At 52.1% G+C, this 18,641-nt stretch overlaps 1 protein-coding gene across 1 annotated transcript; it reads left to right on the top strand.

Annotated features, from left to right (window-relative positions):
- Nucleotides 1-503: 503 nt before the first annotated feature.
- Nucleotides 504-3,361, top strand: LOC139604544 (low affinity immunoglobulin gamma Fc region receptor III-A-like). The gene is given in 8 exon segments (XM_071455676.1): nucleotides 504-534; nucleotides 1,202-1,222; nucleotides 1,311-1,558; nucleotides 1,797-2,034; nucleotides 2,534-2,691; nucleotides 2,693-2,804; nucleotides 2,894-3,211; nucleotides 3,267-3,361. Coding segments are annotated over 8 exon segments (1,221 nt in total).
- The last annotated feature ends 15,280 nt before the right edge of the window (nucleotides 3,362-18,641 follow it).

Below are 18,641 nucleotides of genomic sequence, written 5' to 3'. Positions count from 1 at the left end.
ATGTCCATGGCCGAGCACCCCATTCCCTAGGAACCCTCTCCTGTTCATTCAATGCCCTGAAATCCCCCTTCCCCCATGACCTTGGTTCTCTCAGGAATGCCATTCCCACGGGACCCCCATTCCCCCAGCATCCCCATCTCATGACCCCAAATCCTGGAGCCCATGCTCACCTGGGACTCCCATCCCTGAGTCCCCCAGCCCTGGACACCCCCAGACCCATGACTCCCCCTCCTCAGGAACCACATTCCCCTGGACATCCATCCCTGGCTCCCTACACCCACCAAGCCCCCCACTCCTGCAAACCACATCTCCCACCATGTCCCACCCACCCTCATCCCCATACTGTGCCCAGCTTGTGGCCACCCTGCCCCCACCAAGGGCCACCTACGCATGGGGACAGACGTGACCTTGCTTCCTTCCCCTTCATCCAAAGTGCCGCCAGCCAGGGGAGCGGTGGCCACAGCAGCGAGTGACAGCCAGTGCACATGGCTGGGGACACCGGGATGGCCGGGAAGGTGGCGCTGCTCCTGTGGGGTGAGTGCCCCGAGCACGGGCCTGACACCCCAGGGATGGGGAGGGGGCACAGGGGGGCTGTGGGGTCCCCTGAGGTCACCAATGCCAGCAGTGCCAGTCCATGGTACCCACAGTAGACCTTGTTGGGACTGCGACTGATGTAGGGTGGCTTTGGGGACAAGAACAGGTGGCAGGGATTTGGGGATGGGGATGTGGGCACAGGAATGTGGGGACTGAGACCTTTGGGCTCAGGTAGCTCTGGGGATGGGGACAAGGGAACTGGGATGCAGGGGCAGAAGGGAACAAGAACGGTGAGGATGTGGCCATGGGGATGGGATCATGGGGATGGGATCACGGGGATGGGATCATTAGCTGTGTCCGTGGTGTCCTCGATCCCAGTGCCCAGGGTGTCCACAGTGTCCCCATGTTCTGCCTCAGCCCAGGGTGGCCTCAGTGTCCCTGTTCCCAAGGCGTCTGTGCCACAGGGATGTGGTGCATGGGTGGCTGTGACACAGACATGTCCCCCTACCTCTCCAAATCTTTTTGAGACCACCCACACACACTTTCCCACAAAAACTGCTGTCCCAACAGGGACAGTTTTTGGGGACAGTCACCACACCCTGCGCCCCTGTGTGCCTCCTTGCCTGTAGTGCCACCCTCACACAGCCCTGTCCCTTCTCCCTTCCAGCCCAGACCCTCGGCCTCGCTGGTGAGTCCTCGGGGGATGCCATGGCCCCACCCCACTGTCCCCAGCCCCACGCTGGCCCTGGCAGGCTGGTGTCCCCTGTCACCCACAGGTGCCCAGACCAACCAGCTCCAGGTGGAGCCCCCCTGGAGGCCGGTGGTGCTGTGGGACCGGGTGACACTGACCTGCCAGGGCTTGGGGGCCACCAGTGCCACCACCTGGTACAAGGACGGGCAGCGCTGGGGGCAGCAGGGACGTGACCGCCTCATTGTCACCAGGAGTGGCACTTACACATGTGACAGACCCGGCACCAAGCGCAGCCCCCCCGTGACAGTCTTAGATGGTGAGGGGGGTTTGGATGTCCCCAGCCTGGCTCCTATGGGGACCCCAAGGGCGCTGGGTGGGCTCCGCTCCATGGGTCACCTCCTGGTGTGACCAGAGCCCGTCCCCTGCTCTGGGGACATCCCAGAGCATCCCTGTGCATGGAGACTTCTCTCTCACAATGGGCGGCTCCTGGTGCCTCCTGGTGCCATCATGACCCTCCTGATGGCCCTGGTGTGACAGGACCCCTCTGTCCCCCAGACTGGCTGGTGCTCAGGTGCCAGCACGGGCGCTGCTGGAGGGGGACACGGTGACACTGCGCTGCCGGAGCTGGCAGAACAAACCACTCACAGATGTGTACTTCTGCCATGATGGGAAGAAACTGGAGGGGCTCCATGATGGGACTGAGCTCTCCCTGTCCTCCCTGCGACTGCACCACAGTGGCCGCTACCTCTGCGGGGGCCGGGTGGTGTCACAGTGGAGGGAGTCAGAGCAGGTGACAGTGAAAGTGCACAGTGAGTGCAAGGATGGGCACAGGGAAGCCCGACATCCTCTGAGGGTTTCCCCACCACTGCCTGAATCCTTCATCCCTCCCTTTACTCCTCTCTGGGTCACCCCAAATTTCCCAAGTCCCTCTTGGTTTCCCCCATGACTGCCCAGTTCCCCCTGCACATCCCTCATTCCTCTCTTTGTCCTCCCCAGCCCTCCCTGGATTCCCCACCCCTTCCAAGGTCCCTGCTCCACCCTCTGGTCTCTCTGCCTTCCCTGGGTCCTCCCATCTCTGAACCCCAAATCATTCCCTGAGGCTCCTCAGTCTCTCGTCTGGTTCCCCATCCCTGCCTGGGTCTCTTCCCCTTCCCACGGGGTCTCGCCATTGTCCCCAGGTCCATACGTCCCTCCCAGGGTCCCCTTCTTCTCACTGGGATCCTCTCTGCTCCCCTCCAATCCCCTTCTTTCCCCTCCCATGTCCCACACCCCCCCTGGGTCCCCAATCCCTCCTGTGTCCCCCCATAGGGGTCCCGCTCTCGGGGGTGTCCCTGTCAGCACAGCCCCCCGGGAGACAGGTGACACTTGGGGACAGCCTTGTGCTGAGCTGCACGGTGGCCGTGAGAACAGGTCCGCTGTCCTTCTCCTGGCACGAGCAGGGCTCATGGGCACCTCTGGGCTCCAGCCCCCTGCCTGGAGCTGAGCCAGGCTGGGGACAATGACAGCGGCCAGTACCGGTGCCGGGTCAGCAACGGGGACAGAGAGGCCAAGCGTGACCCCATGAATGTCACTGTCCTGGGTGAGCAGGACCCTTGGGCTGGGAGTGACCCCACCCACAGCACCCCCATCCCACCTTTCTTTGTGCCAGCCCTGTCTGTGTCCCCACAGTGCCTGTGGCCAATGCCACCATCACCCCTGGTCCCCTGTCACACCAGGTGCGTGCAGGTAACCCTGTGACCCTGTGCTGATCTGTGCAGGTGGGCTCAGCCCCTGTCACCTTCACGTGGCTGCACAATGGGCAGGAGGTGGCCCAGGGTCCCCTCCTGGAGCTCAGGGACTTCGATGTGGGACATTCGGGCACCTACCAGTGTGTGGCCACCAACCAGCTGGGACAGGACGGGCACCGTGTGTTCTGGGCACTCAGCCCTGAGCTGGCCCTGGAGGTGACACCCTGGGTCTCAGGGAGGGTCACACGGGGTCACCAGGGTTTTCAGGACCCCCAGAGTTCCAGGTGACCCCAATGTGTCCCCTCTGTCCCCAGCAGTGGCTGTGAATGTCGGCAGGACCCTCCTGTTCCTGCTCCTGCTCCTGGCTGTCATCGGGGGCTGTCACTGGTGGCATCACCAGGATGGGTGACAATGTGGGGGATGGGGGTCCTCGAGTGAGGGGAAGCCCCCGGAGTGGTGGCAGAGTTTGGCAGCACCCAGGGCCCCTGAGCTGGGGGACACTGAGCCTGCAGTGACTTCAGCTGGGGGTGCTGGGGGGTGTGGGGGCAGTTTGGAGGGTCTTGCTTGGGCTCCAGTGTCATTGCTGTGTTGTAGTGCGTTCTTATATTTTGTAATACTTTGAAGTAGTTTGTTTTGTATTCCCATATTTTTCCCAAATGGTTTATCCCAGACTGTACCCCCCCCCTTCCTTTTACTTGTGTTATCCCTCTCCCAGGATGAGATCATCCCCAAAACCCCCACCCTGGCTCTCTGTCAATCACTCAGCATCCCATCCCCCCTATCCAGAAGTTTCGGTCCAAGTCATCGAGTGATTAGCCAGAGGCTAGGGGTCAGCCCCCCAAGTCCTGCCCCATACGCTGTTTTGTATGTCTATTCCCCCAGCACCCATCCCCCAGAGATACCTATTGGTTGGTAAATGTTATCTACTTTTGGTGTCCTCCTCCCTTTAAATGTGACCTCCGGACATCCCCCGGGGCTCTCGGCAGGAGGCTCCCTGAGGTGCAGGAGCTCCTTCGGGACTCCTTAATAAAAACCTTGGATTATCCCCTGCTGGGAGTCGGCCCCTTCTCTTCTACCGATGTCTCTGCCATCTCTGCTGCAGCGAAGGCAACCAGCCTGAGTGCCCTCAGCACCCTCGGGGCAGAGAGAGTGTCTCCCCGCAGTCGGCCGTGTTGGGGCTGCACCCCCCACTCTCTGCCGACTCGGATCTGGCCCAGAGACTTTGAGAGGCCTGCAGAGAGACTGAGACAGCTTGGTGCCCAGGCGTGGGGCTCTGAGACCATTCCTGGAGCCCACAGAAAGGGGCTCGGACATTCTTTCAGTCTGTTCGTTAAGCGTTGGCTGGCAAGCTACCTCAGAAGAACACACTCCGTTTTAGTGAGTTGCTCTCCTGTGGAGGAAGCTGGTAGCTTTTGAAGTACCCTCAAAAGTCAGTTTCAGGTAGAGGCACATCCCAGGATCTTCCGTTTACCCTGTCCTACAGCTGGATTGGTTTTACCTTTCTCTTGTTTCTCCCCTCTTTGGGAGGGGGTTGTTTCCCTGCCTTTTGTTTTCAGGCCCGCCGCGGAGGGCCGAGGTTTGTTTTCTCTCTATTTTTGGCAGGCTGCCAGCCGCAGGCTTTTTTTCCTCCCCCCCCCCACCTGGGTTTGTGAAATTTGAGATACAAAATTTAAAATCATAGCCAAAATGGGTGCTAGGCTTTCTGTATCTCACAAGGGTGTCTACTATCATCTTTTGAACATTCTAAGGAGTGAAAAAATCCAATTTTCAAAAACAGATGTTAAACAATTTGTTAGATGGCTTTTTCTTCATTTTCCCGATGTATCAACTGAAAATATTAGTGATTTGGCTTTTTGGGACAAAGTTGGTAATGAGTTATTGAAAGCAGGGAAATCAGGAGACACCTCTCCGACAAAATTTGCTTTTTTAGCCCTGCAGATAAGAAATGTTGTAAAATCTAATTTAAAGATGCAGGAAAAGCCATCCGGGAACAGTTTCAACACCTCTGTTTCCCAAAAACCTGATCTACCCCCCTCCAAGTTATGTTCTCCCTCTCCGAACCCTTTTTCCCCACCCCCAGCTCCGGCACAGGACATTCTGAAGAAAGTTACACTCCCTAGCTCCCCTCAGAAGCTCCCTGTCTCCAACCCGGACACTTCTGGCCTGTCTTCCTGGGACCCTACCCCTTCCCCTGCTTCCCCAAGTTGTAATACCGTGTCCCACAACCTTAGTGCCCGCCTTTGTACCCCCGATCCGCTCCAGGTGACTTCCCCGGACCATAATGGTGGACACCACGTGGCCATGTCAGTTCTTTCTTCTTCCCATAATCCTTTTCGCTCTCCCAACAACCCATTCTGCTCGGAACACCCCGCCCCCGAAACCCGCCCTCCCTGCACCCTTCCCCCGGCCCCTCCTCTGGTCCCTCCCGCCCTTCCCCCGGCCCCTCCTCCGGCCCCTCCCGCCCCGGCCCCGGCCCCCCCTCCTGCTCCCGCCGCGGCTTCCCTCCGCCCCTCCCACGGCAGTGTAACCAGAGATGCTGAGGTCGGCAGCCAGAAGCCGGAAGCAGCACAGTTCCTTTCTGCTGCCCCTGTGTCATATATCCCAGATTTAAACGGGGGGTTCCAGCCAAATTATAGCCCCCTTTCTGTTGATTCTGTCAAAGAACTGGCCAAAGCCCAAAAAGATTTTGGGAGATCAAGTGAATATTTTAGAGGACTCCTTAAAGCTACATTATTCGCTAATATTTTAACCCCTGCTGATATCAAACACCTTTTTTCCTGCCTGTTATCCTCTTCTGAATATCTCTTGTGGGATGCAGCATGGAAAAAAGGATTGAGAGCAATTTTACCAGCTCTGTGGGCTGATGAAGCTACTGCTCGTGATGTTTATGGTAACGTGCTATCTCTCGACCATCTCTGTGGACAGGGAGGTTGGGAGGATGGGGCAAGTCAGGCAGAGGGCATTCCCACAAGGGCTTTCAGAGAATGTGCTAGAGCAGCTGAGAAAGCTTTCTTTGGGCTCCGTCCTGGTATTCCGATTGAGAATTATTTGAAAATAACACAATCTCCATCTGAGTCCTTTTTGAGTTTTGTGGAAAGGTTGAGAAAAGCTGTTGAATTGCAAGTTCAGAATGAAGGAGCCAGGATGGAAATCCTCACCGAGATTGCTAAAGAAAATGCCAATGAGAAGTGTAAAGCTGCTATCCTCAGCCTGCCTCTTGACCCAACGCCTACGCTGCAGGCAATGCTTGAAGTGTGTGAGAAGAAAGTTACCATCACCCTTGCTGACCACGACGAGAGACCAAAACCACAGAGAAGGATTGCTGCAGTGGAAGCCCCTGAGCCACCATTTACCAGCCAGCTTCAGCATGTCACGATGCCACAAGAGAGAATCTCCAACTCTAATAGACCTTGCCACCTTTGTGGGAAGTTAGGGCATTGGATGCCTGACTGCCCTCTGAAAAAGCAGTTTTTAGATTTTAAATACAATAAGCTTAAAAACCAGAATTCCCCAAAGGACCACCTCTCAAAAAACTGAGTAAAGAGCGCTCCTTTCCCCAGCGCTATGACAAAAATAGGGTGGGCTCAATTCAAGTACAGGGGAGGGAAAAGAAATCTAGTGTAAAAGATGTATTTGTGCCAAGCGAGGCACTGGCTTTGAACAAAACAGAACATTCATTTGATTGGAACAATCCCAGACCAATTCTAACTACCGATTCTCCCCACAACCCTTACAGGTTGGCGTTGACAGAGCCTCTCCATCTCAAGGACACTAACTGGCATTTCATATCTGTTAACCCTGAACAGCCAGGTACTTGGACACAGCTTTGCCAGAAACGTCACAGTAAGTATGTCGTCCTTGGGGACACAAAACACACACCCCAAGAAATTAATATTCCCCCGGGTCTCATATCATCAGACCCGAAACAATTTGTCATTTGGCTCCATTGTACTCACCCACCCGTGTACTTGCCCAAAGGCCAAATTATAGCCCAAGCCATCCCAGTGCCTGAGCCTCCATGGGACCAGGAGCAAGCAGACACCCTCAGAGATAAAGTCCATCCCAATGTCTGCTGGACTCAGGTATTGGGAAAAGAAAAACCCAAGCTATCATGTGGGTTACACCGTGGTGGCGAGTACAAGTCCATACAAGGACTTTTAGATACCGGAGCAGATGTCACGATCATTCCATCTAAAGAGTGGCCATCACACTGGGAATTGCAAAACGTAGCAGGACACGTGCAAGGTGTAGGGGGAATTCAATTGGCAAGACAGTCAAAAAACGTTGTTCAAATTGAAGGACCTAATGGCAAAGTAGCTTCCATTCGCCCGTTTGTTTTAGATTACACAGAGCCCCTCTGGGGCAGAGATTTAATGGTTCAATGGGGAACCACAATTGACATCCCAGAAAACCCGCAGGTTTTTCGGGGAGCGGTCGCTGAAGTGCGCCATGCCCAAAAATTGATTTGGAAAACTGATACTCCAATACGGGTAGTTCAGTGGCCGCTCAATAAAACCAAATTAAAGGCGCTTGAAGAGCTTGTACAAGAGCAGTTAAAGAAAGGTCACATTGTGGAGACCACGTCGCCGTGGAATTCGCCTGTCTTTGTCATTAAAAAACCCAACAAAGACAAGTGGCGGCTTCTCCATGATCTCCGTCAAATTAACAACGTTCTTGAGGACATGGGCTCCCTACAACCAGGGATGCCCTCACCAAGCATGCTCCCACAAAATTGGTCTTTAGCTGTAATTGACATCAAAGATTGTTTTTTTCAAATTCCCCTACATCCTGATGATGCTCCGCGTTTTGCCTTTTCGGTTCCCACCATTAACCTGGAGGCCCCAATGAAGAGATACCACTGGACAGTTTTACCACAGGGTCTAAAAGTCAGTCCTGTGATTTGCCAGCGGTATGTTTCTTCCTTGTTGTCTCCAGTCCGTGAAGCTGCAGGAGATTCCATCATCCTGCACTACATGGATGACATCCTGGTGTGTGCCCCAAGTGATGATATGCTTACTCACACACTTGACCTGACAATCAATGCATTGGTTGCTGCAGGGTTCGAGCTCCAAGAAGAAAAGATTCAAAAGATGCCACCTTGGAAGTACCTGGGCCTTGAAATTGGAAAGCGGACCATTGTGCCGCAAAAATTGACTATCAAACATGATATCAAAACCTTAGCGGATCTCCATCAACTTTGTGGATCCTTAAATTGGGTGAGACCTTGGCTAGGCATTTCCACCGAAGACCTAGCCCCCCTTTTCAATTTGTTAAAAGGGGGAGATGACCTTAGTGCTCCTAGGACCCTCACCCAGGAAGCGAGAACCGCACTGGAGAAAGTTCAGGAAATCATGTCTACTAGACAGGCCCACAGGTGCCAGCAGGGTCTCCCCTTCAAATTTATCATCTTAGGCAAGTTGCCACACCTCCATGGGATGATTTTTCAGTGGGAAACTGTCCAGGCAAGGAAAGGTGACCAGGTCAAGAAAGATCCCCTCTTAATTATAGAGTGGGTCTTTCTCAGTCACAACAGGTCAAAAAGGATGACAATGCCACAGGAGCTGATGGCAGAATTGATCCGGAAAGCAAGGATTCGGATCAGAGAATTGGCAGGGTGTGACTTTGACTGCATTTACATTTCCTTAAACCTGAAATCAGGCCATCTGTCTCAAGCAATGCTAGAGCAATTTTATCAAGAGAATGAAGCCTTGCAATTAGCGCTAGATAGCTACACAGGCCAAATTTCGATTCACAGACCGGCCCACAAAATTTTCAATTCAGATGTTCAGTTTTCATTATCACTGACAAGTATTCAGAGCAGAACACCTCTAAAAGCACTGACAGTTTTTACTGACGCGTCTGGTGCGTCTCACAAGTCAGTGGTAACTTGGAAAGATCCCCAAACTCAACAGTGGGAAGCAGATATTGCCAAGGTGGAAGGATCACCCCAAATTGCTGAGTTGGCTGCTGTAGTCAGAGCTTTTGAGAGGTTTCCCGAGCCTTTAAATGTAGTTACTGATTCAGCTTATGTTGCAGGTGTAGTGTCTAGGGCAGAGAATGCTGTGTTGCAAGAAGTTTCCAACATTCCTTTATATGAATTACTTTCCAAGTTAGTAAGAATTATTTCTTGCCGAGAACACCCATTTTATGTGATGCATGTTAGGTCACACACAGACCTGCCAGGGTTCATTGCAGAAGGTAACCGGAAAGCTGATGCCCTTGCGGCTACAGCCAAGATGGCCCCGCTCCCAGATGTATTCCAACAAGCAAAGATCAGTCATCAATTTTTTCATCAGAATGCACCTGCCTTAGTTCAGCAATTCCACCTGAAGCACAAACAAGCCCAAGCCATCGTAGCCACGTGCCCTTCTTGTCAAAATCAGTCACTACCTACCTTAAGTGCAGGAGCAAACCCTAGGGGCTTGCAGAGCTGCGAAGTGTGGCAGACAGATGTAACCCACATCCCATCATTTGGCAGATTTAAATATGTCCACGTCTCCGTGGATACCTTTTCTGGTGCCATCTATGCTTCTGCCCACACAAGGGAGAAAGCCAGTGAGGTAAAGAAGCATTTCATGCAAGCCTTTTCCACATTAGGAATCCCTAAGGTCATCAAAACAGACAATGGCCCAGCGTACAAGTCCAAAGACCTTCAGAGCTTCCTGCAGCAATGGGGAATAGAACACAAAACAGGCATCCCCTATTCCCTGACAGGCCAAGCTGTGGTGGAGAGAGCCCATCAGAACCTAAAAAAGGTTCTTCACCAACAACGTGAAGTGATGAAAACGGAGACCCCTCAAATCCAGCTGTCCAAAGCGCTGTTCACACTGAATTTTTTGAACTGTACCTATGAAAACCTTAACCCACCTATTATAAGACATTTTAACGAGAACAGTCAGCACAAACTAAAAGTCCGTCCACCAGTCCTCATAAAGGACCCTGAAACTTGGAAAATAGAGGGGCCCCATGAGCTCGTAGTCTGGGGTAGGGGATATGCGTGCGTATCCACTCCCTCAGGCTTGAGATGGATCCCCTCCAGGTGGGTGAGACCATACATTCCTAAGGTGTCAAAGGACAAAGCTGCAACACAGGTAGCCAGTGCCTGCTGGAGGAGGAAGCGCCGTCAGACTCTTTAAAGTTAAATTGTTGTTACCTGGACCTTATCCCTAACATTTTTTATTTTCAGTTTTAGTGTTTTCCTTTGATCTGAACTCAGCCCTGGTGTCATCAGAATGAGTCCCATCCTTCCGTTGCTTCTGTTGACAGCCGTCCATCCAAGTCAGATGTGGATCGTTCCACAGCCTCAGGCAAATGTGTGGACCACCCTTGCCAGAGTCCTCAACCAAGACCACATTTGTTTGTCAGCCGCTTCTGTGTCTGACCCGATGTCCACTTGCCTTGTGGGGATCCCATCTAAATATGATGAATTTCCGCCAACGTTAGCTGCTCCCCTTCCCCCAGTATATAATCCGTTATCCCCTTGGACAAAATTAATTGATAGACAAGCAGTAGCAGAAAAGGAACCCCAAGAATTTGAACTCCTTGGTTCTGCCAAGGCATTCTATTGTGTTCAGTTTATGTTTACACCAAAAGATCAAGTAGATTTGTACCATGAAGTCAAACAGTTTAAAGTGAATTATACAGCAAAAATTTGGTGTAAGAAAATTTCCCAAGTAGGAATACCTTCTGCCCCTGATAATAAGCCCCGTGCCCTTCCTAAGGGGTTTTTCCTCATTTGTGGTGACAGGGCATGGGCAGGCATCCCCTCTCGTCTAATCGGAGGTCCATGCACCATTGGAAAGCTGAGCCTGTTTACACCCAACAAAACCCAAATCATGGATTGGCGAACCAAAACCAGTGCCCGCAATTCGGCCCGCAAAAAGAGAGATTTAAAGAATCTGGACCCAAATTGCGATTCTGAAATTGTACATTGGTCCAAACCAAAAGGAGTTGCGATCACCGTGTTTTTGCCATGCCAGCTAAAGCTCTAGGTGAATTATCACATCTAGAGTGTTGGGTTGCAAAACAGGCCAATATTACATCAGCTGCACTTTCAGACCTCCTGGCAGACAATGAAACAACAAGGCAAGCCACCCTACAAAATCGGGCTGCAATTGATTTTCTTCTCTTGCTACATAATCATCGTTGTGAGGAGTTTGAAGGTCTCTGTTGCCTGAATCTGTCATCCAAGGCTGAAAATGTCCACAAAATCATCGGAAAGATGCAACAAATGGTCCAAGACATCAAGCAAGAAACAGCAGACTGGATGGATGGACTTTTTCAAGGATGGGGACTCTCGGGCTGGGTCAGATCCATATTGAAATCTGTATTTTTAGTTTTGCTTGTTCTTCTTGTTATTTTGATCAGTTTTGGGATCATCAAGAGCATTGTGACCAAACTGATATCGAAAGCTATTTCCCCTTTAGAGGTCAATCAGGTGACTGTTCCCACCTCTTCTGAGGAAGAGACAGAAACCTCTGCAGAATTTACAAAACAGCCTTGGTTTGCTGATGCTTGATATCACTCCGAGCTGAAATTTAATGTTTAGGTGCCTCTTCCTTTTTTATTTAAACGAAAAGAGGGAGATGTTGTAGTGCGTTCTTATATTTTGTAATACTTTGAAGTAGTTTGTTTTGTATTCCCATATTTTTCCCAAATGGTTTATCCCAGACTGTACCCCCCCCCTTCCTTTTACTTGTGTTATCCCTCTCCCAGGATGAGATCATCCCCAAAACCCCCACCCTGGCTCTCTGTCAATCACTCAGCATCCCATCCCCCCTATCCAGAAGTTTCGGTCCAAGTCATCGAGTGATTAGCCAGAGGCTAGGGGTCAGCCCCCCAAGTCCTGCCCCATACGCTGTTTTGTATGTCTATTCCCCCAGCACCCATCCCCCAGAGATACCTATTGGTTGGTAAATGTTATCTACTTTTGGTGTCCTCCTCCCTTTAAATGTGACCTCCGGACATCCCCCGGGGCTCTCGGCAGGAGGCTCCCTGAGGTGCAGGAGCTCCTTCGGGACTCCTTAATAAAAACCTTGGATTATCCCCTGCTGGGAGTCGGCCCCTTCTCTTCTACCGATGTCTCTGCCGTCTCTGCTGCAGCGAAGGCAACCAGCCTGAGTGCCCTCAGTCCCCTCGGGGCAGAGAGAGTGTCTCCCCGCAGTCGGCCGTGTTGGGGCTGCACCCCCCCACTCTCTGCCGACTCGGATCTGGCCCAGAGACTTTGAGAGGCCTGCAGAGAGACTGAGACATCGCTGGGTGGGCTTTGTGTCACATTGGGGTGGCACTGGGAGCTCCTGAAGGATTTGGGGAGCTCCTGGATGTCTGTGCAGGGATGTTGGGGGATCTTTCTGGCATCCTGGGGGAGTTTTGGGGTGCCTCTCTCTGCATGGCTTGGGGTTCTGGGGGCTCAGAGGGTTGCGGACACCGGGGGTGTTGGGGGCCCTGTGGTGGTGCAGAAGTTCCAGAGGATTCAGGGGCGCTCAGAGTGTCTGGGGAGAATCAGGGATCTGGTGGGAATCAGGGCTGCAGTGGGGATTTGGGGGACCCCTGGGTGGTTGGAGCTGCAAGGTCCCAGGAAGGTTCAGGGGTCCCGGTGTCCCCTCGGTCACCCCCTCCCCTTTCCCTTGCAGAACCCAGGAAGCTCCAGGACAGGTGAGTCGGGGCTTGGGCTGGGACTCTCCTTTTCCCTTCCCCAGACTACTGAGACCCCCCTTATCCCCACAGGACCCCCCACTGGAGGAGAGGGCTGTGCTCAACACCCACATCATGGGCACTGAGTGGGCAGTGGGAGAATTTGGGGGGGACAGGGACACGTCACCCACGGGTGTCACCCTCACCCAGGTCCCCACAACCGGAGTCACTCTCACAGCCCCCACGGGTGTCCCCCAGCCCTGCCCCGCCTCGGGATCCCCAGGTGACCAACGTGGAGCTGTCGGGACCCCACAAGGGACAGTGGGACCCCTGTGATTATGAGAGCGTGCTGTGACACTGGGCGCACTGGGGGCACTGTGGGCACTGGGGGCACTGGGGGTCCCTGCCCCAGGGAATTCCCTGTGTGTTCCCCCCCTGGATCCTGTGCTCCCATACTCAGGGGTTGCCCACAACCCCACAACCCATGTGGGGCTGCCCAGAGCTCCTCGTTCCAGTGCTCCCAGTGCTCCCAGGGGCTCCCCATTCCCTCCCCCAGTGCCAGGGGGCACAGCACCCCTGTCCCTCTTATTGGACCCAAAATGCAGCTTTGTGATTAAACTGGGAGAAATGGTTTTTGTTTGTTCAGCTCTGCCTGACGAGCTCGGGATTAAGGAGGGTTCCAGTCAGGTTGTTGAGCAGATCCTTTTGGGATTCGCAGGATTTTTGGGGCTCCCTCAGTCCATTGGGGACAGGAACAAAATGATCAATTGCTGCATTTCCGTACTGGTTCCCTCACCCCTGCCCTGCAGCGGGGAAGGAGCTGCCGCTCCCTGTTTGTCCCCTCTCGGGGTGACACCAACCAAGGGCTCGGGCACCTGTGGCGGTGCCGCCCCGTTACCTCGGGCACCGATCCGGCAGCTGCCGAGCCCCTCGGGCCCACCCCAGCTCAGCCCATCCCCGCCCGGTGCCCAAAGCCCGCACCCGGCGCTCCCCGAGCGGTGTCTGAGCCCCGGAGCTGCTGCGGAGCCTCGGCCAGGGGCACCGGGAGGGCGGAGGGGCCCGGGGACCCCAGGGAGGATCCCCCGGCGCTGCGGGAGCGGAGTCCCGGCCTCGGGTCACTGTCGCCGGTCGCGGCTGCCATCGCACTGCGGGAGCCGGGACTGTCCCAGGCTGCAGGGACCGACGGTGTTGCTGTGTCCCAAGGGGGGATTTTGGGGTCTCACCCCGTCCTTTCCGGGACCCCTTGATCCTCCATCCCCCCCGCGCCTCCGGGGCTGTTGGGGATGTTGGGGACCGCGCCGCTCGCGCCGGGGGCCGTTGGGGACATCTCGCGACAGCCGCTGCCGCTGCCCACGGCTGGGCCTGGCGGCAATCGCGACATCCGCATCCCCCAATGGTGACACGCGACAGCCGCCCCTGCCCGGGATCCGCCTCCCTCCATGCCGGGGACACCCCGGGGTCCCGGGTCCCCCAAAACCCTCCTGGGGACACCTCGGGCCCCCCTGACCCCCCCGGTCCCTCCCGGGCTCGGCAGAGGCTCCACAGAAGTTTCGGGGCTCAGAGCCTGCCCGGGGAGCGCCAGGTGCGGGGTCGGGCACCGAGGGGGCACCGGGAGGGGAACCGGGCAGGGCTGGGGAGGGGGGATCTGGGCACCGGAAGGATTTTGGGAGGATCTGGGGAGATTTTAGGGTGATTTGGGGGATATGGAGGGCATTTTGAGGTGATTTGGGATTATTTTGGGGGCCATTTGGGGGATTAGGAGGGGTTTTGGAGTGATTTTAAGGTATTTTGGGGGTGATTCAGAGGTGATTTTTGGGAAGTGTGGTGAGATTTGGGGTGATATTTGGGCAGATTTTGGAGACTTTGGGGTGATTTGGGGGATTTAGAGGATATTTGGATATTTTGTGCAGAATTTGGAGGATGTTGGGGTGATTTGGAGGATTTTGGGGCAATTTGGGTTGTAGGCATTTTGAGGAGTTTGGGGGTGATTTTGGGTTGATTTTGGTGGATTTTCATGGGATTTTTATGGTATTTTGGGGGGGATTTTTACGGGATATTTTCGTGGGATTTTGGGAGAATTTGGAGGGGATTTTGGGGTCTCACCCCATCCTTTCCCACAGCCCGAGGGCTGCTCCAGCCCCATCGTGCTGCTCCATGATGTCACCAATGTCACCACCGCCCCCAGAGCACTGCCCTCGCTCTGGGACAAACCCCAAAGTATCCGAGTCATCACCAGGACCTGATCCAGGAGCTCATGTGAGGCTCCCAAAATCCAACATTTTCCCCCCAACATTTGCTATTTCCCCCCTCCCCCGCCAAAATCTAGGATTTTTTGCCCCAAAATTCATGATTCTTTCACTGAAAATTCAGGATATTTTGCCCCAAAATTTAGGAATTTTTTGCCCAAAATTCAGGATTTTTTCATTGAAAAGTCAGGGGTTTTTTTCCTCCAAAATTCAGGATATTAAAAAAAAAAAACGGATTTTTTTGGCTGAAAATCTGGTGGTTTTTCCCCCCAAAATCTTGGATATTTATCCCCTGTCAGTGATCTTGGCCCATGTCCCTCAGAATTCCCAGGGATCGACCCCTGGCCTCGCTCATCATCAGCACCGATGAATTCCAGCGGATCCAGAAGGAGGCTCAGCCTCCGCGACAGCTCGCGGATCGGCTGCGGATCCTCAAATCCCACCAGGACGCGGCTTTTGAGGGCATCTCCTGATTCCCTGAGCCCCAATTTCCCAATCCCAAATTTTCTGATCCCTCTTTTCCTGATCCCAAATTTCCCAATCCCACTTTTCCTGATCCTGATTTTCCCGATCCTGCTATTCCTCGTCCCGAATTTCCTGAGCCTGATTTTCCCTATCCCAAATTTCCCAATCTCGATCTTCCCAATCCCAAATTTTCTGATCCTGCTTTTCCCGACTCCACTTTCCCTGATCCCACTTTTCTGATCCCAACTTTCTCCCAGTCCCGATTTTCCCAATCCCACTTTTCCTGATCCTGATTTTCTGGATCCCGTTGTTCCTGATCCTGATTTTACTGATCCACGGAATGCCCCGGGATGTCCCTGGGAATGTTGCCAAGAATGGCTCTGGGAATGTCCCCGGGAATGCCTCGGGATGTTCCAGGGATGTCCCCAAAATGTCTGCGGGCTGTCCCGGGGACATCCCTGGGAATGACTCCCAGGAAGACACCGGGAATGCCCTGGGCTGTCCCTGCGATGTCCCCAGGCTGTATTAACATTGTTTGTGATTCTCTTTATGGTACAGGAATCATTGAGAGAATTCAGCACTCATTCCTGAAGGAAGTCTCTAACAAAGTTCTTTTTCTGTTATTACCCTCTCTGTACAACTTTTCACTTCCCAGGTCTCAGCAATACAACCTTCTGCACTTTGGATCACACACCCCTCTGCCTGGACCTGCACTGGAAGGTGATGTGAAGGCGGATGGCCTCGCCATGACAGTCACTATACCACAAAAGTTAGGGCAGGCCAAACTTTCTCATGATTTCTACCATCAAAATGCCCGAGCACTGGGAAAACAATTCCACCTGACTTTGCCACAAGCACGGGATGTAGGGAATCCTTGCTCACAGTGTCAGCAGACTCTTTCTTTGCCACAAATGTTAGGTACAAACTCACAAGGGTTGAAACCTAATGACATCTGGCAAACAGATGTAACACACTTTTCGAGCTTTGGGACATTTAAATATGTCCATGTTCCTCCTGATACCTTTTCTGGATTCATAGTAGCAACAGTACACAAGGGTGAGAAATCCATGGGAATTTGATGGGAATTTCCCATGCCATGGGAATTTGATAGGAATTGGGGAGGGGAACTGAAGGATTCTAAATGCCTGGAATGCTTTCATTCCTTGGGAATATTGGAGGGGAACTGCAGGATTCAAAATTCCCAACGTCTGGAATGACAGTATTCCATGGGAGTTCCATGGGGAATTTGGGAAGGGAGCTGAAGCATTCAAAATTCCTGATGTCCAGAATGCAATTATTCCATAACTTTGGTGGGATTCTGGGAGGAGAACTGGAGCATTCTAAATTCCCAACACCCAGAATACCCTTATTCCTTGGGAATTTGGGAGAGGAACTGAAGGATTCCAAATTCTGTATGCCCCAAATGCCATTATTTCATGGGAATTTGGGAAGGGAGCTGCAGGATTCAAAATTCCCAATGCCCAAAAGGCAATTATTCCATAGTCTGGGGGGAATTTTGGATGGGAACTGGAGGATTTGAAATTCCCAATGCCTGGAATGCAGTTATTTCATGGGAATTTGGGAAGGGAACTGGACGATGCTCAATTTCCAATGCTCGGATTGCAATTATTCCATGGGAATTTGGGAAGGGAACTGAAGGATTCAAACATCCTGATGCCCAGAATGCCATTTTTCCATGGGAATTTGGGAGGGGAGCTGGAGGATTTGGAATTCCTGGTGCCTGGAATGCAGTCATTCCATTTTCCAGTTTTGGTGGGAATATGACATTGGAGCTGGAAGATTCAAACTTCCTGATACCCAGAATGCTGTTATTCAATGGGAATTTGGGAGAGGAATGGGAGGATTTGAAATTCCTGACACCCAGAATGCTGTTATTCCATGGGAATTTGGTGGGAATTTGGGAGAGGAGCTGGAGGATTTGAAATTCCCAACACTTTGAATGCCATTATTCCGTGAGCATTTGGGAGAGGAGCTGGAGCATTCAAAATTTCCAATGCCCGGAATGCCATTATTCCATAGTTTTGGGGGAAATTTTGGAGGCGAACTGGAGGATTTGATGCCTGGAATGCCATTATTCCATGGGAATTTGGAGGGAGAGCTGGAGGATTCAAATTCCTCATGGCCGGAAAGCCATTATCTAATGGGAATTGGGGAGAGCAGCTGGAGCATTCAAAATTCCCAATGCCTGGAATGCCGTTATTCCATGAGAATTTGGAAGGTAAATGGGGGGATTGAAAATTCCTGACATCTGTGCCTCTCATGTGCCTTTGCAGCTGCCAAAAGTGCAGTTTTGATCTGTGCTAATCATGCTTGTGCCAAACATTGGCACCAGTGCTTGTGCATTTTGATGGAAAAAAGCATGACTCAGTTTTGCTTGTTCAAAATGTTTGGCAAAGTGTTTGAAAAAACCATTGCCAGTTTGTCGGCTCTCGCATTTCCTTCTGCCATGAATCCTGGAAGTGAGGAATGAACCCTGATATGAGAGACAAAATATTGGTTAGTTCTGAGTGTCAAAATTGTAGAAAGCCAACAATATCATTTGTAACATCCTTTAAAACTGATGCTTCTATTCTTTTAACAATACTAGCAACATAAGATAAATCTGTAATTAAATTCAAAAGTTCTTAAAAGAGCTGAAATGCTCTAAACTACTGCAGCCAGTTCAACAATCTGAGGAGAGCCCTCTATTGTTTGAACATCTGACTCCCATGTTTTGGTTGTTTGATTTTGCCATACTATTACTGATTTGTGTGTTTTCCCTGCTCCATCAGTGAGGAGAGTTATAGCACTTAAAGGCGCCTCACTTAGCATGGGTTTTTCCCTAAAACTTAATTTAGCTTGCAACAATTTGTGGCCTGGGTAATGAATAGAACAAACACCTGAATAATTTAGCGATGCAATTTGCAAGTCTGAATTTTGCAAAGCCCAATCAACCCTTTTCACAGGTAAATAAATAAATACAAAATCTTGGCTTGCCATCGTTAGCAATCTCTTTCTGGCTCTAATTATGATTTCAGCTGTCATCTCCATGGTTGTAAAAATTGGTTTTGGAGATCTATTAGGAAGAAAAACCCACTGTGTGATTAACAAAGGATCTTTCTCAGAAGTGTTCCATTGAAAAATGAGACCATAAAGTTGCATTTTTTCTCCTAACAATGCAAGAAATGCAGTGTCTACGGAATTTATTTCTAGCTTTACAAGAAAAGAGTAAGATGTTGGAGTCAACCAAACTAAGGCATAGGGTCAGCTGGACTTCACACCAAACAGACCAAGCCTGATCTTCAAGGTCTGGGAAACATTCATCTAAATCAGGGCAAGCCTCAG

The sequence above is a fragment of the Agelaius tricolor genome, unplaced genomic scaffold (assembly GCF_023055355.1).
Source record: "Agelaius tricolor isolate 1412-34295 unplaced genomic scaffold, bAgeTri1.0.p SCAF_52, whole genome shotgun sequence".
NCBI lineage: Eukaryota > Metazoa > Chordata > Aves > Passeriformes > Icteridae > Agelaius > Agelaius tricolor.
This window is presented reverse-complemented; position numbering and strand designations above follow the sequence as displayed.